We start from the raw sequence: 25,961 nt of genomic DNA, 5'->3' as shown, positions 1-25,961 counted from the left end.
GCTTATGGCCACATAACCCAAATTCAAAGTTCAGCTCTTTGCCTGAATCTACATTCTTACTTTACCTTCTGACAGAGGTTGGGGGGGATGGTGTGTGTGTGTGTGTGTGTTGCTTCAAGTAAAACATAACTTTTAAGTGCTAAAAAGGACAAGATGTTTTTCCCACTCCTAGATAAATGTCTGTCCTTTTATGTACGTAGTTATAACAATCACAATGGCTTATACTTAGAGTTTACAAAACATTGTCCTATCACTGAACTTCACAGAAGATTCTGGGAAGTAACCAGGACAGGAGTCATTGTTCATATAAGTGCAGAAAGGCGAAAAAAGTGACAGAACTTGGTCTAGATCTCAGGTGTTCCTGACTCCTAGCCAATAGGCATATGTTAATAATAGTTAGAGCTAAGTGTAGGAGATGCTTATTCTAGGTATTTCAAGCAGAAAAAGATAATGCAGATAATTGTTTACATGTACAGAAGTGGAAGAGCAAGCTTTAGATTGTGCCTCTAGAAATGACTCCCAGAACACGGTAGAGCTGACCAGCAGGGGAATGGGAACGAATTCATATCTGGAATCGCTCCAGAGGTCAGGAAGCCAGACCAGCAAGCTGCTGATACTGCTGCTGCTACCATTGCTGCCACTACTTGACTGCATATTGACATTCACAGAGCTGGTGACTTGACATTGGAACAAGGACCCTTGATACCTAAGAATCTCAAGAACAGACTCTAGAACACTGCTGCTGAAAAACTTTGTCACTAGGAGCTTGCTTGCAAAAAGAAAGTCACCAAAAGGGGAGAAGAGGATAGCTTCTGCTTCATTTTCATCCTCCAAATCTTTTAAGAATGCATCTAATAGATGGAATGCAATTCATATCCAGAACCCAAGCAGTGAAGAAGTCTAGAAAATGCAGTTTTTGACCTCTCAGGATCTGCATAACAGGAGGAACCTGGAACAGAAATTGGGCAAGCCAATCTACAATATTTGCCACAGCAAACTTTTTGTATGTTCACTCAAGATTTTGGCAAAAATAAGAAACAGGCCAGAACCATTGTGGCTCACCACTGGAAACTGCTCTCCAGATGGGTATCATTACTAGCATTCAGATAACCTGCCCGGGGTCATGGTTATAATTGGCAGTGCCGAGACTTAAACCCAGGTCTGACACCAAAGACCAGAATGCTGTATTGCCCTTCAATTTGATTAATTCTCTTTAGTTGTTTTAAGCAAAGTTTATAATCCTTTTTTTTTTTTTTTGACAGCTGTGAAACAGTATTCAAATGTTGCGCTAAAATCAGGGTATTCTTTCTAAGATTCTCTCCTGACTTATCAATCCCAATGAAAAAGAGAGGCAGTTTGCCATTCTTCAGGGGAATCCGTGATGGTTTCGTGATCCTCACGCTAATCTAACATTCCCCACTCCTGCTTAAAACCTTCTGGTGGCTACGTTGGGTTAGAATTTGGATTTGCGTTGAGCGACAGAAAACTCAAAAGAATTGACCTAAACCAGAAATTTCTCTCTCATTCATAAGCAAGCAGTCAGGACCAGTAGGGCAGCTTCCCTGTCATCAGGGCCTTAAGCTCCTTCTATACTGTTACTCTATCGTCCTCAGCACATAGCTTTACCTCGAAGAACAAGGGAGCTAGTTCTAGTCACCACAGGTGCGTTCCAGCCAGCAGGGAGGAAGGAGGGCAAGAACACAAAGTCGCACACAAACCTTTTGGTTGAGTACTTGGTAAGTGACTCCCCTAAACTACAAGGGAAGCTGGTACATGCAGTCTTTCCTGCAGGTGCCCGGGAGAATGCTACTAGTGGCAAACAGCAGTCTCTGATACGGTGACCTCATTGTGTCCTGCAATCCTGTTCATTGTGCGTCTTCCTCATTATATTGTAAAATTTCAGAATGGCAGGCGTCTTTTCTAGCACCTGGCACAGAGACTGACATATTCTAGGCACTTCATCATTTCTTCAACAGCCTATTTCTTATTTCCTGATGAAATTGTAAAAGTGGTTTAAAAATAAATGATTAGGTACACCTCCAAGAAATGTGCCTGAAAAACATGTGTGTGAAAAACAAAATTTCGTATTTAAGTCTTATTTCTCCCTTGACTCCAATACATCAGGGCAGGTATTTCCACGGGGGTAGGAGACGGAAAGGGACTCGATTCATTGATAGGAAAGTTACAAAATACAAGTAAAATCCAAAAGCAACACAAATGAAAAGGAAGTCTAAGAGATATAAGGATGGGAGCTTAAAGGGAAATAAAATCCTCACAAAAATCAAACAACACCAGATTTTAAGCTGGAATGAAATTTAAAGAAGCCACCAGCTTCTTTACAGCAGGCAGTTTGAACAAGTGTCTTAAGTATAGCATAACAGTTATGAACTAGGCTTCGGAACCAAGTTAATCCCAGCCCTTCCTGTTGTTGCTGTTACCCCTATCACTTAATCCCTGAGCCAGAATTTTCTCACTTGAAAAATGATATTCTTTCAGAATTGTTACCATGAGGAAATGAGAATATATACAACGTATTTAATATGGGGTTTAGTGCAAGGAAATATTCTATATATGGTAGTAATACCATTCTCATGATACATTTTATTTGTAAAATTATTTTCTCTTCTCTCCAAAATTAAGTACTTCTTAGAAATAAAATCTACCTTGAAAATAGCAGTCCTTTTGTTTTTCCCTTTCCACCCCATAAGCAGATAACTCAAGGGCTGGTCATTTATATATTTTAAATTTCAGATTATATAATATTGATCAATGATTCCATCCACAAACTTGTAATTCTAAAGATTCATTTATAGTAATGTACATCAAAATCAATCTCTATAGATTGGACAAAATCAAAATTTTGGCAATAGGTGCTGAGGCAATTTGCATTTATGATACTCAATAATACCTGATTTTTCATCTCATAAAGGGAAGGCAGGATACCAGTTAACAGTTTACACCAGTAAGCAGTCTACTTCTAAATGCAGTCTTTACTAAGAAGCTTCTTTTGCCCTGTTCTTGGCTCCTGTGTGAATTCTCATCTCTTTTCTTCTATTTCACATATTATATCTCTAATTGGCACTTCTCAAAGAACATGTGAGTAGTTCTTTGTAAGACTGAGAGCCCCTTACAGCTGGACACAAGATCTTAAGTCCCTTGCATCTTCTCTAGGTTAAGGAACTCATTTTAAGGTGGATAACCACATGCTCCAGGAAACGGACGCGTACCCTAACTATAAAGAATCAAGAATCTAAGCTAATTTGTTTTAGGGTGGGCCTTTGACCTTGTTTTGTCAAATGAGACTAAATGGGGGGTGGAAGGTGGGAAGGGAGTGCCTAATGGGAGACTCTGGGGAGGTTTTTTTTCTCTCTGATAAAAGGCTGAGAACTGCCCTTATCACCTTGTTTGGGATGTACAAAGATAAAATTTCTGGAGCTGTGGCAGCCAAACTGTGACCACAGGCAAGAGATACAGAAAAGCAAAGCTGAAGAAGATGGAACAGAAAGACAGAAAGATACACTCTGGTTCTTGATGAGATTGAGCCATTCAATGAACTCTTGAACTTCCTGTCTCCAAAATTATTAAGCTAAAAGTAAGTATCCTCACGGCTTAAGCCAGTGTTAGGTTTTCTCTTACTTGCAGCCAAAAGCGCCTCAGGTACTACACAGTATTTTTCCTCAGACTTTGTTACTTGTTCATTATATCCACTGATTCTTGTTTTATTCGCCTGCTCTTGATTAATTTTTTTCCCTTCTGTCATTGAGAATCCTAATGTACTTAAAGTAACGTCCGAATAGTTCATTACTTTTATCTGGAGAGACCGCTAATTGTCTTAGTTTCGGTTTCTTTGAGTACTTTAGAATTTTGGTTTACAGGCTCAACATCAGTTTTGGTTTGCAGGCTCATCTTGCGTGGCAGTCTCCTTTCTCTTCATCCCCCCACTTTCCAAACGTCACTCTCTTTTTTCCTTTTATAATTGCTTCCACCACCTGTCCACACTCAGGGCTCAGTCCTGTGGTGAAAGTGGGGCTACTATGGATTAACACAGATCTGTATACACAGATGAGTCGGCTGTTTGGCTCAGGCCTGGCTACAATATAAATTACAGTGTCAGGCACCAGTGCTGCATCCGTTTCCTCTCCAGAGTGAGGAAACTCCATCTCAGATCCTGGTTCATTACTCTGTGGGAGTTGAAACTTCTGGCTCTCTTTCCTGTGTCCAGACTACAGCTCAAGTTCTGGTTTACCAGTTCAGTGCACTTATCACTTTGTACTTCTGGTTCACCAAAATACCTATATTGCTTTTGGACACAGTTGTGCTTTAAAATTTTCTCAGTTTATTCTTCTATTCAAAGCTCCAAAAATATACATATCTGGGTACTCACAGGCTAACATTCTAAAGAAAACATTATGTGAATGAGCAAAAGAAAAGATGTTATTTTGGACAACATAAAGCTCTATGCCATGTACCACTCACTGGTAATAAATCCTAAGTGAACAACAGAATTGTGACAAAGGAAATAAGATCTGTGTATCCTTCTGGATTAATAGCAGAGAGCAGGTTAGCCGCACTGTTTCACCTTGTGCTGATTTTTATCCATTTCCCCGAATATCATGAGATCAAAGGAAGAATGGCATCAGGTCTGTTCACAAAATGCATGCTGCCTATATAAAATAGCTCCCATAAATCACCTGAAGATCCAGTCAGTTTAATATAAAATGTTTTTAATTGTTTTTGAAAACATTTAAAAAACAATTTTTGAGCACTTTTAATAAAAAAAGAGAACTGAAATGCTACTGCAATATTCAACTACTGTAGTTTCAGCAGGTACAACAGACAACAAAAACACTCGGGAAATCTGACTTTTTGCACTAAATGAAAACATGAAACAGGGCTTGTTTTTGTCATTTATGGTGTAGTAAAGCACATTATAGTACAAGACTATTATATGAACCTCAGATGCACTGCACAAAAAAACACTTTCCTTCTTTTCAGTTCAAAAGTCAGTGCTTATTGCAATTATATGCAAAATTATTTACTTCATGAAGTCTTATCATGATAAACAGTATGCAAAATGTTTTAAACATCAAAACAATGAAAATAATCTGAGAAAAGAACATATTCAACAATAACTAAGCAGAATTAGTAAACATAAAAAAGTAAATAACTTGTGAATAACTATGCCTGCCTGGTTAACATTGAACCAGTCTCAATACAGCCAAGAAAAAAAAAAGTGGTTACAGGAATACCTAGTACTGTACAAGGTAAGTCAATAACACTCATGCACATTTTGTGATCATGTATTAACATGGTGAAGCAAACTAAATTCTTCCTGCTGTAATATTCTCACGTAAGAGAATAAGAAATAGAAATATCTCATTGAGATCAATGCACATTGCTACATAAGACAATTTTATCTGTCACTTTGATGACATTTTGTCTTTTCATAATGAAACACATTTAAAAAGTTTAATCTGTGGACTGTATTGGTTGCATTTATCCTAAGAGATGTGCCTACCACAGGTTCAACGAATTTAGTGCAATATATGAACCCCAGAAAGTTTGCTGGACGAATTCAACCAAATTTAAAGTGTTTGCTGCAATACTGTACAGGGGTTAAAAATCCTCCAGTCTTTATATTTTTATCAAAAAAGATTTCCATTATTTTTATGTTAGTAGGAAGCTAATAATGTAAACAAGGGATTAGAATGGCCTCAAAATCTCCTTTTCAGAGTATCTCATATAGAAAGGCTCCCATCATTTGTTAAAAGAAATCACACAGTTTCCTTTGGGTATTGCATACTTTGGTGTGCAGTAGTGCTGTGTCTCAATGTACAGTGAAGAAATAACTAGGATCAAGAAAAAATATCTAACAGATCATTAAATCAAGATAACAGCAAACACACACAAATGCCAATAACTAAGACATATCAATATATAAACCTCTGAGCAAACCCTAGCACCATTTATTTATCAAAATATGTTAATAACCTACCTTGCAAATTTATTGAACAATGAAGCCTTATTAAATTAAACCCCTCATCACATTTGTTAAATATTCATTGATTGTAGTCTTCCGATTGGCTTACTAATTAATAAAGGAAAGCTTATCTAGGTTCAAGGTAGCATAGCAATGGTTTAATGTTAGCTTTAAAAACTTAATGGCAATTTTTAAATCTATTTGAAAGTCATCTTGAAACTCACTTAAATGGAGCTGTCAACTAGTGAGCAGATTTGTCAACATGAAATTCATAAATAATTATTCATAAAACAAAATGGGAGCCATAGAGAGAAACATTTTAAAACAAATCCTGAGTGCTTCTTTTGCAATTGTGGTTATCACAGTCAATAAATTAAGCATGTAATAAAATGCCCCTCTTCTTCAAGTACTATTGATGGCCCCTTTGCTTATCAGATACAAAGATCTGTGGCTTCAGACCTTAGGTGCTGAAATGTTTTTTGCTCAGTTTTTATCTTATCTCCCTCCTGCTTGTTTCTCAAAGGGATCTCATGATCACGTTCTATTACTAGAATCAGGAGGAGCGGAGGAGTCGGTCACTAAATTGAGAACTTAAGATTATTCTACTCAAAAAAACTTCAAAAGAAATCTTCAATAGAATTTTACATATGTGCATGTAGCCACTGTGATGAAACTAAGAAAATGCTTTTATTTTCCTTCTAAATTCCCCTATCTCAACTACCTAATAATAAAACACAAAATATTTTCCTAACATGCTTGCTTTTATTCTATTAAATTACAATGTTTGGAGTTATTTGCTGTGTGTGTGTGTGCACACACGTGCATGTCTCTGTATTTTAGCTCCATATTAAAATCAGTATTTTAAAATAAGACTAACACAAGGTCACAAATATAAATGGCTACTAGGTTTTCCTTTAAAAAATTTTAGTGCAGCTTTTGCTTTCCTTAGGTTAATATTTAATTTTCCATTATTTTTTCCTATTGAAGCCCTTCATTGCAGGTGCAAATGGTACTGAAGTCCCAGAAAGTCCTACAGAGAATTTTCATTCTACAGTAGCTCTATGCTTCAAGCGTAAATACTTATAATAACCTGAATATTATCCCTGTTTCAAGGAAGACCTTCTTGTCTACAGTTCACCTTAGCTATGATTTCATATTTAAAAGATAATGCCAACAACAACAAAAAATAGCCTATACCTAAAATCAATGGTTTCCACTAAATTCTGTGCAGATCAACCAATGAATTAAAATGAATTTACACAAAATAAAGATCTAGACTGCTCTTGTAAAAGCTGGTTAGTCAATTGTTTACTAGCAAACAATGTGATTAAATGGGGAACATTATAAAATTTAAAACCTAATACTTTTTCTTCTACAGCCTACTGTCTTTAGAAACTTGTTAAGAACTGAGGCGAGTCTAACCATTTCCTACTGAAGAAGAAACCACTTCTGCAGCAAACTTTTTAAATGTCACAATTAATAGTAAGTGTTTCTGCTGCGGGAGGCACTTCCATTAAGACAAATACAATACATATGTCTTTAGATACAGTGTGCTACATATTATAAAACACAATTTAACCCAACATTTCAACAGTAGGATGGTCCTTGCTTTCTATCCATTCAAAACCTGATGAAGTCATAGAGCTCATGGATTCACTGCAAATTTGTTGAAATAATGGGTCATTCTTTAATTCTTCCAGTGTAGCTTCATCATCTTGTCCCTGCTGACGACCTGGATCAAACAGTAGATTTGGGTCTAAAGTGTTCAAATCATTGATGCTGCCTGAGAGCTCAGAAGACAACCTGATATCGCTAGAGAAATCAGACGCAGTATTAGTAAGATCAGATGCTACCTGACCTACTAGCTGCTGGCTGGTTTGCAAGCTGTCTCCACTCAACAGGTCTTTAACAGTGCTATTGAAATCTAATTGTTGCTCTCCAATTTCTGATTGTGCTTGATTATCTCCAGGAGAAAAACTGATCTGATCGGTGCTATTACTTTTGGTGAGGTAAGATGGTGTTTGGAATTCATAAACAGAAGTGCTGGAATCGATCATATTCTGCGGATTGGCACTAGGAAAAACAGTGGAAGTTTCCAAAATCTGAGTGAGATTCATCCGGGCTGTGTAATTGGAGGGCAAGTTGTTCATGCCTAAACCTCTCACTGCATCATCATTGTCAGAATCAAGTTTACTCAACAAAACATTGGTTATTTTTTTACTGTTTGTTTGCTTCTGAAGAGCATTCGGGAAGGCTGTCTGCATCATGACTGTCAGTGGAACTGATTGACTTCTTTGAGCTATGTTGTTGGCACATGGGTCTGTGTGAACATTTGTGAAAACATGAACATCTGGGGTTACTGGACTTCCAAAGGGGGTCACATTAGATCGGGGGATATTAGCTACTGGATAGAGGGTGCTTCCACTAAGATTACGTTGGCGATGAACAGCAGGGCTCACACTCCGGCATCTGAAATTGCTGCTGGTAGATGAATTAGTTCCTTTATTATCAAGAGGGGCAGGGACTGCAAAACCCTCCTGTTTGTTGGTGTTATTTACAGTGGCACCTTGATGCTGCACAGGAGAGACAGGAGTCAAACGACCAAAATGAGTGTCATGATGTCTGGATTGAGACTGGTAAGACTGTCCAGGCACAGCAAAAGCATGAGGTTTCCTGAAACGGTCTTCCACTAGTTCCTGATAGCTTGGGAGAATGCCATGGCCAGAAACTGATGAATTACCAACCCCACTATACCCATTATTCATCCATTCTAGCTTGGTTTTGTCAGGATGTGTGGCCATGGGTCTTTGCATTGGCTTCACAGGACTACTCGAAACAATGCTGGCATCATGATATGCCATACTGGAGCTTATTGGGGTAAATGCAAATGGATTCCTGCATTCAACAGGGCTGGGAGGGACACTACTGCTGCAGTTAGAATGTGGAGTACCAATGGGTGTATGTCGGCTACTTCCTAAAGCACTATCCACAGGTGTGGTCTGGGCTAGCCTGGAACAAGGGCTCTCCCGCGACAGACTTTGAGACCCAGCAATCATTTCAGATGTTGGGGTTGGGGTCGGGGTCGGGGTTGGGGTCGGGGTAGGAGTGGGTGTGGGTGTGTGGATTGGAGTGCCATTGCTATGGATTGGATGATAGAAGTGGGTGCTGGAGGTGTGAGATGACATTGGAGCTCCTGGAGTTACTGACTGACTTTGAAGGGTCATTCCCAAACAGTTACCATAAGAATGAGAATTGTTCATGGACATTTGCTGCTCCATAAGCACCAGCTCTTCCACAATACTATCTTGTGTAAGTTCATCATCAAAAGGAAAGTAGCTTTCATTTGTTTGGGAAACAGAAGGCTCAAACTCCTTTAGTTCAGACTGTAGAGGTAACTGATCTGAAGACTGTGCTTGTATTTGATTCAAAGAAGATTCTTGTATCTGGCTATGTAGCTGCTGGGTATATGTGTCCTGTGGCATTCTTTCTAATTCCCAAACAGATTTCTCTAAGTCATTGATATCAGAGTGCTCAGGAATTGTCATAACACTGATATCTTGCTGTTCACAGCCGGCAGATATAAACTCAGAATTCTTAGTGACCTGCTGCCATTCATTTGGATTAAAGCTGCCATCTGGTTTTGAATCACCGTCTAAGAGAAAGACACTCCCTTCAAGTTTTACTTTTATATCTGGAGATGATGATGGTGTTTGCTGTTCCGAAACTGAACCACTGGTAATAAGAGCAGAAGAATTCAAGGGTCGATTTGCCACTGTGTGTGAACTGACATTCATTGATACCTTGCTAGAAATCTGAGCACCCGCTGTTGAACTTTCTGTTTTCCCTGAATGTGGAACCTTTTGGTCCTTCTTAACACTGCCTGGTTTCTGACCTTCCATGTTAACTGCAGAAAGCTGTTCCACTATTGGTTTCTTTATAGGAGGCACCTGGGACTCTTGCAATGCAGAAGACAGTCGCTTTCTTGGACTTTTAGTGCATAATTTAGGGTCTTTATTTATTGAGTCACCATTAGATGGTGAGTTGGTGCTGGTGAAAGTTAAGTTTTGAGTGGCAACTGAGAGCGTGACAGTGCTTTGATTATTGCCTGTTGAAGTGATCGGCAGAATTTCATTACAGCGACTTTTACATTTGGTCCTCTGGTCACAGACCTTAGTTGCTTTTATTTCAATGACACCTTCATTTGAAGGTTTTTGCACTACTCCATCGGTATTACTTTTCTGCCCCAAAAGGGCACTAGGTGTTGTTTTGGGAGCTTTAGTCCCATCAGAGTTCTCTTGGCACTGTACAGGATGCTCATCTGATGAAGTTTCAGGTTCTATTTTGACTTCCACAGCAGATGATCCCCCAGCGCTGCTGGTCCTGGATCCAGGAGACTGAAGTGAAACAACAGAACCATTCTTGATCTGCGGAAAGGTCCTTGATTCTTCTGTTGTTCCTGTAGCACTGTTTACTGAGGCAGAATGTTTAAGAGGGGCACTACTGTTGCTGGGTGTGAGGGATATTGCTGTCATTTTCACCACATTTAGAGAACTCATGTGTGAAGTGGGTACAACAGCGGTTTTGATGGGACTGCTAGTAAAGAGGACAGTAGTTGGAGAGCGGATGGTGAGCGCACTGGTGTTGGCAGGTTTGGGTAAGATCTGAGGGTAGCGGTGCCGGGCAGAACGATCCCCACCAGGACTGGCTGGAACATTCTGAGGAGTCTTTGGTGCCTGTTTCACAGACTGCATGTGCTGAGTGACCACCTGTACATTGAGGGGAAGAACTTTGCCATCAGAAGAACTCATTGGACTTGGGGAAGTTACCAACTGCCTGGTCCGCTGGACCTGTTAGAAGGTGAAAAACAAGAAAAAAAATCAGATTTAACAAGCCTAGGATATAAACAGTAATTCATATACCTGTATAGTAACAAGGCATTTAATAAATGCAATGCTAAAAAAAAAAAAATCAGTTCCTATGTTAGATGAGAGTTCTTCTAGACCAGGTTCTACACAATCAGACACATAAATATGAAAATAAATGCAACATAGTGCATTATAGCTGGAAGACACAATATGTAAAGAAGAACATTAAGATACTTTTCAATTAACAGGACCAAAAACTTCACACTTGTGATGAATACTTACCAAAACAATGATTTTTAAGGAGGTTATAGGGAGAAGAGGAAAATCTTAAAGAAATATGCAACTTTATGATGGTATCGACTGGAGTCTGTGCCAAGAAGATAACTCACTCACTGGGGACACTGTCTGATAAATGGGTCTAACTTGCATCTTAGTAATTAAACCACTGTGGATAAGGTCTCAGATAAAACAACTGTCTCCCCAAATTTGCTCTATAGTGAACAGTACAAGAGTGTAGTTACCAGGTATTCCATGTTTTAATGACATGATGATGATAATGGTAGGAACAAGAAAAACAAGATAAAGTTTTTATCTCCCTCATAATATCAGTAACAACATAAAATACCATCCTGTTTTAGTATGATACACTTTCATTTTAAAAGCCCCTTCATCACAACCTTAGTGGTCTGAGACAGGAAAAGGGAAGAATATCACCTCTGTTTGTTGATAAGGAAATGGACTCAGGGTAGCTAAGGGACTTGCCCAAGGTCCTATGTCCAGCAAGCCACAGACATAGGTCTATGTTAAAGCATTATCAATACACATTACAATTTTGCTCCATCTGAATGTTAAAAAGAAAAGAAGTTTAAACCAAAAAAAAAAGTTTAAATTGCGTCATCTTGGCTTAGCTAGAGAAGAAACAACTCTGAAAATGACTCATCTCTTACATAAAGCTCTGACCAGTTATGTGCATACTTTGTATGTCTTGGATCTTTGTATTTTCACGTATGTTCATTTGATAGCTCACTTTGTAAAAGACAACCAACTGAAGCTGAATCTATCTGTGGTCACAAAATTAGTTAATAACTGAATCTACACCTATACTTGCCTCCTTCTCCTGTGCCACTTTTAATTAAATGATTGACTTCCCACCATCCCAGTAAAGCCAAACACTATTTGATGATATTACCGGAATGGGACTAGGGACAGCTGCCACAACGATACCAATAGGCTGAGGAGAAAGGATTGCAGGATTTCCATTAGAAAGATTAGTCACTCCATTAGTTGTAGCGCCTTCTGATTTTTTCGCTGAGGATTCTCCTGGCAAAGGGGATTGTAGTTTCTGTTCTTGCTGCTTCTTCTGAATTTTCCGTTGCAATTGCTGTTTAGCATCAATAGGTGATGGCAAAGTCTTCACCTGAGGCTGAAATGAATTACTTTCAGCTGTAGGTATAAAAGCAGAAGGCTGGGTAATTCCTTTAATTCCTGAAAATAAACAGAATGGAAAGCTAAAATAAATACTCTCCTTTATAGAAGGCAGTTACAACTCCATTTCTTTGAATATGTAGCTATCTACCGCACACGGCAACCAAACCTAGCAAATTTATTTATTTTATTTTTTTTAAAGATTTTATTTTTTCCTTTTTCTCCCCAAAGCCCCCCCGGTACATAGTTGTGTATTCTTCGTTGTGGGTTCTTCTAGTTGTGGCACGTGGGACGCCGCCTCAGCGTGGTCTGATGAGCAGTGCCATGTCCGCGCCCAGGATTCGAACCAACGAAACACTGGGCCGCCTGCAGCGGAGCGCGCGAACTTAACCACTCGGCCACGGGGCCAGCCCCAAAAACCTAGCAAATTTTAACTCACAGTTTCTTTATAAAGCGTAAGTATTAGACTCCAATTTATAAACATTTGTCAATATGGTTTTAATTGACACTTTAAAATATGGTTCAACTCAGGTGACTGTTTCAGTTAAATCAACAATAACAGACGAAGATTTTGAAAAGAGTAGCTCTGTCATGAATATGCAGAAGTTAGGATAAATAAATGCAAAGAAAGCATGTTTTATATTTTATCAGTAGATGTCAGAAATTTCCCTCCCCACCTTCTCTAATTAGAAATTCAAGCATTTTCACGATTTTAATACTCAGCCCACAAGGGGCACTCCATAAATATTTGCGGAAACCATCCATATATTAGAAAAAATTTGTATGGGGAAAACAAATCTTTAATTCTACCAGAAATTCATGAAAATAGATAAAACTATTTTAACTGCTACTACACAATTATTCCAGTACGACCTAGGAGAAATTAAGCAGTTTCTTGATAACACTGAGGTTAAGATATTTTGAAAAAGTGTCACTAAGCAAACTCTTTAAAGCAGTAGGAAGATCAACACTGAGAAAAAGGAATAAAATAAGCAAGAGATAAATGTCAATTTAAGAAAAATTGATTATGTAATACAATTAATTTTTTTAAAAGCTCATTTCACATTTAAGGTGTGGCACTGAGATCATCAGAAAATAAGCCTGGTCGGTAAAACCAGTGGACAGAGGAAAGGGGAGGACATCACCACCCTGCTGGCACACCTTGCCCTACCTTTCCCCAGCCCAGTTTCTGCTTTTCATGTTCCGTTAAGAACAATAACTTGGGGAGTGGGAGACGGGAAGGAGAAAAGGAAGTGACTGTAAACTCTCTCCCACGCACTCACTCCTCAATAATCCCTCATTTTTGGAGCCCCTATTTATCATTATTTTTTTCTCTTCAAACGCAGCTCGAATTGCACTGCTCCCTCCTGGCCCCCAGCCTCAGCTCTGGCTTCTCGGCACCTGCACCCCGAGAGCCTCTGCCAGTGGCTCAAAGCTTGGCTGTTACCCCGCCTGCCAGGGTTTCTGGACGGGAATGAGTTCCAAGCAGCTGACTTACAAAAGAACATTTGTAACACAACCTGTTCTTAATATGGAGACTATATTTATAAAAAACCAAATTCACTTCAAAGGATGAAGATTAATCACTACCAAAGGTATTCAAAAAAATGTGGTACTGGCTGAGAACAAAATTTCAAGAGATTCTAAAAATGTTTGAGTAATGATACAATTGTTAGAGCCCCCAAGCTGACTACTTTCAAAAAGGGAAAAGACTTGTCTATATATGTAATTTTTAGTATTTTTGTTTAAAAAAACACACCTTTCTTTACACTTATGCCTCAAGGGGGCTCTGGAGACAGACAAATCAGGATTCAAATTCTGGTCCCACTACTTATCTGCCCATGACAAAACACTTAACCTCCCTGAGAGGCTGTTTCCTGATCTGTAAAATGGGAATAAATATCATGTATCTTCCAGGACTGCCAGGGGAATAAATGAGGTAACATGTGTGAGCTATCTAGCTCGATAAGGCTGCCCCAGCACTCCCCTGCTTCTGAGTAAGTGTTAAGGGAACAGATTTAGGTCATACAGTTTACATCCAAACAGAAAAAATTATGAGGAGGCTCTTGTTAGAGATTATTTTTCTGCAGTGGGTCCTCAACTGACCATAAAATGAGAGGACAGAACAATCCCACAAACACACCACAAATGCTTAAAGCTTCCGATGAATATAAACTAAAAGAAAAAGGATTCCTTATTAAAACGATGAAGTTAAGACCCCCACAAAAAGTGAAGTTATTTAAGAGACCATAATTCTGGCTGTCATAAATCTATTGCAGATTTAAAAACATTTACATTTAACAATCAGAAGAATTATCTCTGGAAAACAAGTTTCATGTTAATAAGTTTTTCATAGAAATTGTAATTTCCTACAGTAATAACATAATTTATTCACCCTTTTTTAGGTTTATAAGGTATGACTGAAATAAGACATTTAAAAAATTTCATCAGAACAGATACTTTACACAGCTACTAATTTAGGGGTCATTTATTCCAACAATACTGTCAATTCTAAAATTCCTATTTGAATGAAAATACTCATTTGAATGCATATATGCATATAAAAAAATCACTCGCTATTTTATAGTAATGCTTCATATAGTTCATTTTTTGTGAGACTAAAGCACCTTTCACATGTCCAAAGATCATTTTATTTATAAGCATTAGTTTCTGAGAAAGCAGTCTAGCAAATAATTTTAAAACGCAGTCTTACTTTTACCTCTAATATTTAGTTTATTAATTTAGATACACATATGTACTTAAAAGTACATATGAATGTATCTTTAAATTTTAAATAGCAATGAAAAAATTAAGCAAACATCAGCTGGGAGACCTTAAAAGTTTCATATTTTGGCAAAGCAACATACAAAAAGCTTTAAGCTTTATAATGAAAGGACTACTATTACTATTTTTGTTGGCTAAAAAACCCATCTGAATTTAGTGTTAAATGAAGTAAGAGTGAATTCATACAAATACTGAAAAGACAAGTTCTCTGGCTAAACTCTTCTTTTGCTATCAACTCTACATAAAGTAATGCCCTGTCAGCTTTAGCTTGTGAATAGTTTTGTACCTGGTGGTGCTGCTGCCATCACAGTTAGAGCTGCCATCGACTTGGTACCTATACAGTGACTTGTTATGAGGAAGCGGGCTAATTCCAAGACTGTGTCAAATGGCTGGCTTAACACTTTCTGGGCCCACTCACACACAAGGCGGCAAGCAGAAGAGATAACTTCCTCGTCAATATTTTGAAGCTGCCCAGAAGGTTCAGCTCCTTCCAACTAAACAAAGGAAAAAGGAAAAGTTAATTTTTAAGAGAAAGTTCATAGAAATTAAATAGAAGCAATTCAAGATACGTACTCTTAATTAGAAGATACAATCTAAATCTGCTGGGTCTAAGTAGTATGAAGTGACGTATGGCAGGCATATAAGAGCATTGCAAATAAGGTGTCTTTGCCTATAGCCACTGGTGCGCAGCCATCAGCAGCATTGTGAATGTAACATTTAAATGGTTGTTAAACATATATGAAGACTAACAGATCTTTTGAATCTTTCTAAAAGCTTTTCTAACATCAAAAAACCCAAACTATGCTACTAGCCATATTTGCTCTTCTGAAAACATTCATACTAAACATATTACCCTACAACTTAAAATTTCCTCTTGACAATATAAATCATGGATATATCTACAAATCAGTAACTTTAGATACATCTTTGTTCTCTGAAATTTCACGAGCCATGTTGATATAAGTCATATACCCTAACATTTTTCAGCCACTGTTGAATTTTTGGGCTCATTTATTTTGTAAAAGACACTGTTCCTGGTCCCTGGTTTTATCCAAATGAGACTATGCAGTATGCATTTCAATGCTGATATTAAGGTATAATTCTATATATTAAAAAGAAAAGGCAAAATTCTTACCCCATCTCCAGTTTTGTGAAAGTCAAGATTGGGCAGTGTTGGCATATGGACAAAAGCTTTTTTTCTTAGTCCACTGTAGCAATATGTAATAAATGGTTAAGGTCTAAAGTACCCTAAATTAAATAAACTGCTTATATAGTTAGTTATATGAAATGAGAATAAAATCAGCATAAGATGACATCTACTTTCTGAGTTCTTCAGTAAGAGAAACCTTAACATTAGAAACTCAGGACACTTTTACTCTTTTGAAACTGGAACAGTCCTTGTAGAACGTTACTGTCTTAAATGAAACAAAATGATTTTCATCTGTTATAAATTTTACAAATAAATGTTCCTAATAAGCTGTGCCAGCCACCAGTAACAAACAGGTCAAAAGGAAAGGAATATCCAGATGGAAACCTGGCACAGAGAAGGGAAACTTTAGCCCAGGGCACTGGGACAAAAACAACTTTTAAGAGTGTCACAAGGGCTTTAACCTTTTCACTTCTCTTTTTCCACTGAAACACACAGGATTATCGCCTGTAACATGCCAAAGACACATCAAGACATTTCTTTTTGTACTCAGGAAACAAGTCTAGGTCATGCAACAAGTGGCTCAAAAACACCTGGATCCATTTTAGAAAAACAGCCTTTCCCCCTTCCCCTCATTTCCTCCAGAGTAGTGAATTTTTATGCTTTGAAAAATGCCAAGAGCTAATAAGCAGAGAGAAATGATGTATTTCTAATATGACAGAGAGACCCTCTATTTTACAATCTTATTTCAAGATTAGGAAGAACTTTAATAAATTCTTAAGTTTAATTTTAATTTTTTTTTTTACTTCTGTTTGCTCCTAAGTATTGCTCCATCACAAGAGGGACCATTTCTATGCTGTGGCTTTAATTTTAATAGAGGCTTTACATGGTTGGCTGAAAAACACTTTAAAGAGAACACTTATCGTCCAGTACAAGTTCCACAGAAATTTTTTTGAATATTCTACCTTTTGCCAAGGAGATCCCTATTTTTCTAAATTAGAGGAAGTAAAGAAGATAATCTAACATCTTTCTCCATTTTTATTGATACAACTTACAATTGCTGTACTGTGGCATGCCTCAATAATTCTTATTGTTAAAGAAAAGGACATCAGACCATAAGAACACATTACAGAGACAGCATAAGGTGAAATCTATCACAATCCTTATAATAACTACTGTTTGTTATTTCTCTTGCAGTTTGATAAATAGTTGGGAAAATAACATTTGCAATTATTCTACTAAGTCCTTTTGAGTTGTTTCTATTTGTTAATTTAAATTTATTTCTCAATAAATGTAGTTGAACTGCAAGTGCTGGTTGAAGTACCACAGCAGATGTTCTGTAATAAGCACCCTTACAGAGGTTACTAAAAACCACTCTGGGAAAGGATATTTAGATTTGCCTCTCGTGCCCAGACGACGTGCCTTCATGTTTGGAAAGACATTTTTCATGATCTTTCCAAAGTCAGCAGCACTTAATGGATGGTAACCAAGATTGTCACAATAGCTCCTGAAAAAGAAGGAGGGACCAATTTAGAGAGCAACAGAACTCAGACTTACACAGCACAGTGCTATTTCAATACAATTTGAGCCCTTTGAGAAAACGAAAAAACACATCTTCAAGTCATTCACCACAATTCTCACTGATAAATGATTATTCTTTGGGGACTAACTCAGGTTTAGCTAGCTTGTTTCATCCTCAGGGCATACAGTACCACTGCTTTCAACAGCATTCAAGAAACTTGCAGTAAGAGATATTGGCAGTACAAAGTTTTCCAACTACAATCCAACCCTCCACTCTGCAATGAGTACATCCAGCTCAATCAGTAGGGCTCTAAGTTTCCACATATGTATCAAGCTCACATCCTGGGATAATTTCCAGTATAAACATTATGTATGTCAGACATTAGAGACAAAACCACAACATGGTTTAAAACAGAAACATGATACATTAGAAGTAAAAGGGACCTTGGGGATCATCTATGCCAACACTCTCATTTTACCAATAAGGGAAAAAATGAAGGCATAGAGAGAGGTCCTGAAGGTCCAGTGTTCTCTCCTCACCCCCCTGACCCCTATTATTGCTAGGAATAAAGTACTCTGTAAGGCAGTAGCTTCAAGAGGGACAAGGGAAACAAGCCAAGTCTTAACGACTATTGGACTCAGCTATTCTGTTTTTCTCCAGGGCTGCCAGCTGTAGGTAAAAGGCCAATCCCTCCACTACAAGAAGCAGCAGGCCAAGGCCACATCTCGTTCTGGCTGCCAAGGCCTTCCTCGTAACTTTTGGCCTTTGGGAGAACCACTACCTGAGACATACTAAAGAGGAAGTCAGAGGAATTCCAAAGTAATTCAATCAGATCTCTCCACCTCACCACCCCCATTTCTGAATCAATCAGAGCAGCTTCTTGATGAAAAAGTCATGCGGTGCACAGCCAACAAAGAGATTTAGGATGAAGAAAGAAAGGAAAACAACAGAAAGGCCTGATGGGCAGGGTACGGTGATAACCAGGACTTGAGTTCTTGCAGACTGCTGAATATCTTGGCAACATTCCTGAAGCAACCTGAACTCAAGAAGGCAAATTGGGAGAGACTCAAGAGGAGGGAGGGATCCCTGGAGCCTTACCAGAGAGAAAAGGGGTAGGTCTGGAGACCATGGTCTTTTTCTTGCTTGTGTCCTCCCTATCCCCACACCAAACCGCACATACCTCTGTGGGGAGTGGGGGAGAGGGACTGCCCAGTAAACACATTCCCAACAGTGCTGAAGAGCAGGGAAAAGGCAAAGGAGCTAAAACGTATTGAGAATTCCCTCTAGAGGAAGTACTAGATTAGATACATCATATTTAAATTGAGACTAAACGTGATACTTTGAGTGGCTCAGGGGTCAAGGTTTAAGGTACAAAGTGAAGGGATGATTTTTTGGGCGCTGACAATTTAAATGAATTGCATCAAATAATAACCATTTCAGTAATGGGTTAAATCAGTCATCTCTACGGTTTAAACAAGCACAGAAAGAAAATGTGAATGAGGCTCTTTTGCACCTCAGGAACTTGACACGTGTTTCCTCTCCATGGAACATTATTACTTTTCTTATCCTTCAAGTCCTAGCTTAAATGTTATGATTTCGAAAGGGTCTCTTCTGCCTCCCCTGTCTAAAATAGTGCTCTCCTGCCACACCCTCACCATATTCCGCATCAGTGTACTCTGTTTCTTTTCTTCTCATGACTTACAGTTATGTAACAGCCAATTTACTTGTTGTCTCCTCCATTAGACTGTAAGTTCAACCAGGGCGGTGACCACATCTATCTGATTCACCAATGTAGTCGCAGCACCAGGAACAAGATTTAAGAGTTACACTGTTTACCTGTTACATTAAGCCTTAATATGACATTAAGTATGTCATACTTAAAATGACCAAACCCATTAAAGAAACACATAAAAAGGTTAAAAAAAAAAGTAAAAAAGAAACTACTGGTCACTGGTTCCCATGACAGCAATGGCAGATGGGCCTAAAAAAACTGAAACCAAATAAAGAAAAGCAGGGCAATGAGTCTAATGAGAGATATAACATCCATTCTAGCCTCCCTCTGTGACTTAGGTCTTGGTGGTTTTTTCAGTATATTAGTATACCAAAATTTTTTACTTTGGCAGAAGAGGTAGGTGAAAGGTTGGCAAAGTTAAGAATCAAGATGATCAATGCAAAATTTGCTTGTCAAATAGAACTACTCCTGAGTGTGATTTCAGAAGGTGACCATCTGATTTCATCTGGTTTTTGACTATTATTTATTCCACTAAAAAAAAGAAGTTCACCTTTTGGAAGAATTAATTTTTTTTACAATGACCTTATCTTTAAAATACTCTTCAGTGGATAAATATAAAAAGTATCTTGTACACATATAAACAGCTTAAATTATTCCTCCTCAATCAAACAGTAGGTAATATTAAGAGTAAAACTGCTTATGATTCAAAATTCTATACTTTGACATCTTACATGTCAAAGAGAAAATAAAGAGACCTCAATTTAAAAGCAATGATAACAGTACTGAAACAGGTCCTCAATTTTTTTAATTTTGTGAAATCTTAGAACTGGAAATGAGTTTAGAAGTTGTATAGTTCAGCTTCCTGCCAGATGTGGAAATGGCCCTACTCTTAAATGATGGGTTACCTCAATGTGAACACTTCCCCTTATGGGGAGGGCTCTATATCGTGAGGCAGCAGTGGTCCTCATTTTCAAAGAAAGAGAATTTCATTATTAGAGTCCCTTCCTCATTGGGAAGATCTAGATATTCAATGACTCTGTCTTAATCTAATTAGGTAAATATTTATAGGCTATCTACTCGTAATTTTGAAACCAGTGCTATACAACAAGCCATAGGTCATTCCAGGCCATGTGGAGATCCTGGTTGGTTACATTTCGGTTTCCTGCTTCATAACTTTAACTGCAGGTTGATCAAGCAAAATATGGTGTCAATTAACACTTAACTCAGTGTCAGATTATATTTATGCAAGACACAAAAAAGGGAAGGAATAGAGAATGTTCTATTCACAGGATAACTAACACTCTAATGCCATTCTTAAAATGAGACCTTTTTTTTTGTTGCAATGTTTTTTTAAAAGTATGCTTTTAAGGGGGCTGGCCCCGTGGCCGAGTGGTTAAGTTCGCGCGTTCTGCTGCAGGTGGCCCAGTGTTTCGTCGGTTCGAATCCTGGGCGCGGACATGGCACTGCTCGTCAGACCACGCTGAGGCAGCGTCCCACATGCCACAACTAGAGGAACCCACAACGAAGAATACACAACTATGTACCGGGGGGCTTTGGGGAGAAAAAGGAAAAAATAAAATCTTTAAAAAAAAAAAAAAAAAAGTATGCTTTTAAGACTTTGAAATTAAGCCTAAAATTCAACATGACCATCAACACATTGTTCAAAATTGTTGGCAGCAAGTCAATCTTTAATGTTTATTCATACCATTTACAAATTAACTGCATAAGTTAAAGGTAAACATTATTTAAAGGTACAAAAATATAAACAAAAAACCCATAAAAGACCAGTGGCAAAATATAGTCATAGGATACCTAACCATACCTGGACATTCTTTGAGTGTTTTGTATGTGTTACAACATTTAATCCTCCCAACACTTTGAGGCAGGTATTTATATTACACACGCTTTTTAGATGAGGAACTTGCGAAGAGAGAGGTGAATCTGGAAAGGATTTGGTCATCCGGCCTAACCTACTCATCTTGCCGATGAGAAACTTTTATTGCTAATTAGTGACTGTAAGCAAACTGAATGCTTGGAAAGCAACCAAAATTATATTATTAAAAATTTTTCCAATATTTAGAAAGAGAAGAATTTATTAAGAATTATTCATTTTCTATTAAAAGCCCTTTTCTTACCAAGACTCACACTAGTATTTTGGAGGGCCTTAACATTCAAGTATTACAGACGACAATAAAAAATATGGGAATTTAGGAAGGTTCCGAAGACATGTAGAATTACATTCCCTTAAAAGTATTAATCAAACAATACATTTGCCAGATGATCGGCAAGATAAATGAGGTAAAAGTAATATGGTCAAATTAGCTAATTTGCTTGAGCTTGGAAAATGAAACAGTTGCTGAAATCCTCCAATACTTTTAAGGTGCAATTAGGTCCTAAGACTCTGCAGAGAAATTCTTTGAAGGTACCTGACTTTGATCATAATGGATTTGACTTTTCCTATTGTTCCATGTTTTGGGCAGGACAATGATACACAGCTGAGTCTGAGGCACGGGGCTAGGTCCACTGGGCTCTGGCATTTGACAGGACTACTCAGAGAACACTGTGGAAGTGCACAGTGTAAGGTATGTGATGGCTTGGTGTCCCAGTGGACAGCACAGCTGGAGAAGCACTGCATTCGGCTGTTGGTTAGTTATCGTGTCTTCTAGTCTAGCCCTGGAGAGCACTTTAGAGTTGGCAGCAGTACTATTAACCCAAGCTTAGACAGGACAAATATCACCTTTGAAATTCAAGTGACAAATCGTATTTTTGTAGTAACTACATAATAATATGTCTGAAAGATTACTTTGCTTGAAGTCAACAAAATTAAAGAAGAGTTAAATTATCATGTATATATAAACAAATGATCATGCACGACCTTATTAACCAGGTCTTTCCTTCCACCTTGCTTTTCCTTTTTCATGGGATTATTAACTAAAATGATTTTAACTAATAATTCCATGAGAAAGATTCAGTCATGGTGAGTCAAGATTAACATGTCAAGGATCTTATCCTGAAGTTTATAAATTACTAATAAAAGAACATAAACTTTAAGGGTAGTCATCTGATAAACCCTCAATATTTTAAAAAGAAATCTGTGTCCTTAACTATTTAACTATAGTAAAAAGTAAATATTTCTATTTTTATTATGTCTTAAGAAAGTCTTGATTCCTCACTATTGCCTAAGAAAAAGCCATTTAAAATGACTATTCCTTTGGTCAGTTTGTATTTTTTTTTTTAAATAAACACTACATACATAAAGGATATATATATCTCTCAAACTCTGGATATAGTGCAAACTTTATTGGTACACTTACCTTCAATTTTGGATGGTCTCAGTTCTTTGTTTTAAATTAACCTCACATAAAATGTTCAGATTACATGAATAAATATAGTAACTGCCTATAGATTAAGAATGAACAAAAACACTGAAGCAGTGGGCCTCGACCCAATGAATCCCTGATTAACCATCTCTTCCCTGAACTTCCACCCAAATCCAATTTAACTATACTAACAGTTTCAAACATTTCTGAAATCAGTTTAGTAAAAGGATAAATTTGACAGGAACGAGGTTGTCTATGTTAAAACAACAACAAACTCCACCATCATCTGTGTAATCATACCATTTTGTAGATGAGGATACTAAGGAACAGAGAGGTAAAGATGATTTGCAAGGATAGTTAACTAATGAGTGATTCTTTATATTACTGATGAGCCAAGCAGAGTTTTACACATTGGGTATTCAACACATATTTGCTGACTGGTGGCACTGCAATCAATATTTTCAAAAGGTTCCTTCTGAAGAATACTGATCAGTCCCCAATTTGATTTGCTGCATAAAATCTCAAATCAATAAATACATATAGGATGGCATTCTTCTAGAAACTACATCAGGAGAAAACGATGAGTGAGATATATTTACCTGCCTTTAATTATTATACAGAAGAGAGAAAAATGGATAAAGACTTAAACAGGCTCTTCACAAAGAGGATATCCAATTGGCCCAAAGAACATACAAAAAGGCACACAACTTTATTAGTCATCAAGAAAGTGCAAATTAAAACTCAAATGGAAAATAACCTAATGACCATACATAGTAGAATGGACAAAGAAATTGCGGTATGTATTCATAAACAGAATACTAAACAGCAATTAGAATGAGTGAACCAAGACTACACAAAACAAAATGCATGAATCTTTCAAACATATGTTGAGTAAAAAAGAACCTAGATACAAAATTATTTTATAATTTCATTCATATAATCTTCAAAAACAAGCAAAGCTAACGTGTGGTGTTAGAAGCAGGGATAGCAGCTCCTCTTGGCAGAGTTGGGGTGATGGTGGTGGGCAGTGTAGTGACTAGAAAAGGACACAAGGGGCCTTCTGGGATGATGGCGATGCTCAGTTCTTGATCTGGATACTAGGAATATAAGTGTACTCACTTTGTGAAAATTTACCAAGTTGTACACTTAAAATCTGTGCATTTTCCTGTGTGTATGTTACACCTCAAAAAAAGTTACATAAAGTACTGTAAATAAAAAAGTCCTGTAAATAAAATACTATGACAGAGGTACAAATGAGCTGCCATATGATCACAGAGATGGAAGCAATTTTAACTTAGATAAGGGTATAACGGTGTATGCAGAAAGTATATTTAAACTGGGCCTTGGAAAACAAGCAGATTTAATCAGACGGGTGTTGTAGGGGAGGGGGCTGAGGTAGATCTATTGCACGTGGAGGAGAGTGTGTGAACAAAAACTGAGAAGAGCAGGGTGCGTTTGTGCAATCTCAAGAAGTTCAAAATAGCTAAGGTGTAGGATGAATGGTGAGAACAAGGAAAGAGGGAGAAGAAAGGTTTATACAGGATAAGGTTCATACCAGGTAAGGTGAAATGTTGGACCGTGGAAGAGTTTGAATAATAATAACTGCTGCCACATATTGAGGGCTAACTATGTACCAGGGACTATGGTAACACTTTTTGTATGTAGTTTTAAACCTTAATAAAAACAGTATGATATTTTTACATTCTACAAAGGGATAGAAAACAAACCGACACTAAACATAACTGACATTAAACGTGACTTGCCTATGGCTACAAACCTCAGTACATCTCTAAATGAGGACTCAAACTTAGACATGGTTAGTTAAAAAGTCCAATTTTTCTCTACTATATTATTCTGCTTTCCTCTGAAAAATACAAGGTTTTGGACTTCATTCTGTAACAATGGGAAATACCAAATACAATCTGGAAGGAGTCTTTTTCATAACTTTTAAAGAAAGTCTTAAAGAGGTTTTCATTTTTCAGGCTAAACAGTTTTTATTTCTTATGATTAAAATGGTTATTCCATTTGCTGGATCATTTCAATGAACTTTTCAATGAAGTGAGGCAGTTAGAACTACACATAACATTTCTGGTCCTTTAAAAATTTACAGCTTTCAATTTTATAGTTTTGGTGACATCCATGAAAACTGTATAGTAAGGACCACTGAAACAACAAGGGAATTAAAATGGTTCGCTAGAAAACATCTATTTAACACAAAAGAAGTCAGTAATGGGAAAATTCAGAAACAAAAAATAGACATAAGACAAACAGAAAAAAGGAGCAAAATGACAAATGTAAATCCTATCTTATCAGTAATTACATTAAATGTAAATGGATTAAACTCCCCCAATTAAAAGGCAGGAATAGGCAGAATGAATTTAGAATAAAATATGATCAAACGATATAGGTCATCTATATAGTACATATATATTTTAGATTCAAAGACACAAATAGGTAGAGAGTAAAAGTTGGGAAAAAGATATAGCATGCCAAAAGTAACAGAAAGAGAAATGGAGTGCCTATACTAACATCAGAGAAAAAGACTTAAAGACAAAAATTGTCACTAGCGACAAAGACAGACATTATTTCAGGAAAAAAGAGTCAATCCACCAAGAAGATATAACACCAATAACCTATACTGCACCTAACAACAGAGATCCAAAATACATAAAATGAAAATGGACAGAATTGAAGGGAGAAATAGATAATTCAACAATAATAATTGGAGATTTCATTACTTCACTTTCAACAATGAGTAGAACTAAGCAGAACATAAACAAGGAAACAGAATACATAAACAACAGTATAAACCAACTAGACCCAACAGACACCTATAGAACACTCATATCTATTGAACATACAACGATAGATCATATGTTGGGTTATAAAACAAGTCTCAATACATTTAAAAGGAATGAAATAACACGAAGTATTTTCTCCAACTATAATGGAATGGAATTAGAAATGAGTAACTGAAGGAAATGAGAAATTCACAAATATGTGGAAATTATAAATGGGTCAAAGAAGAATTCACAAGAGAAATTAGAAAACATGTTAAGATGAATAAAAATGAAAGCACAACATACCAAAACTTACGTGCTTGTAGGGAAATTAATGGCTGCATGTGCCTATATTAAAAAGGAAGAGGGCCAACCCTGTGGCCTGGTGGTTGAGTTCAACATGCTC

The 25,961-nt window shown here is 37.3% G+C and overlaps 1 protein-coding gene across 5 annotated transcripts in view; it reads right to left on the bottom strand.

The window, feature by feature from the left end:
- Window positions 1-4,703: 4,703 nt before the first annotated feature.
- RFX7 (regulatory factor X7) overlaps window positions 4,704-25,961 on the bottom strand; it is a 127,981-nt gene continuing 106,723 nt past the window's right edge. For all 5 annotated transcript variants that reach the window (XM_044764837.2, XM_044764838.2, XM_044764839.2 and 2 more), the window contains 5 exons: window positions 17,592-17,708; window positions 16,190-16,274; window positions 15,341-15,548; window positions 12,035-12,330; window positions 4,704-10,827 (listed from right to left, as the gene is read on the bottom strand). In XM_044764837.2, coding sequence (XP_044620772.2) covers window positions 7,555-10,827; window positions 12,035-12,330; window positions 15,341-15,548; window positions 16,190-16,274; window positions 17,592-17,708 — 3,979 coding nt within the window. In that variant the 3' untranslated portion in view covers window positions 4,704-7,554. The remainder of the gene's footprint in view (window positions 10,828-12,034; window positions 12,331-15,340; window positions 15,549-16,189; window positions 16,275-17,591; window positions 17,709-25,961) is intronic.

Source organism: Equus asinus, chromosome 2 (assembly GCF_041296235.1).
Source record: "Equus asinus isolate D_3611 breed Donkey chromosome 2, EquAss-T2T_v2, whole genome shotgun sequence".
Lineage (NCBI taxonomy): Eukaryota > Metazoa > Chordata > Mammalia > Perissodactyla > Equidae > Equus > Equus asinus.
Note: the sequence above shows the minus strand (reverse complement) of the source record. Positions and strands in the feature narration are given on the sequence as shown.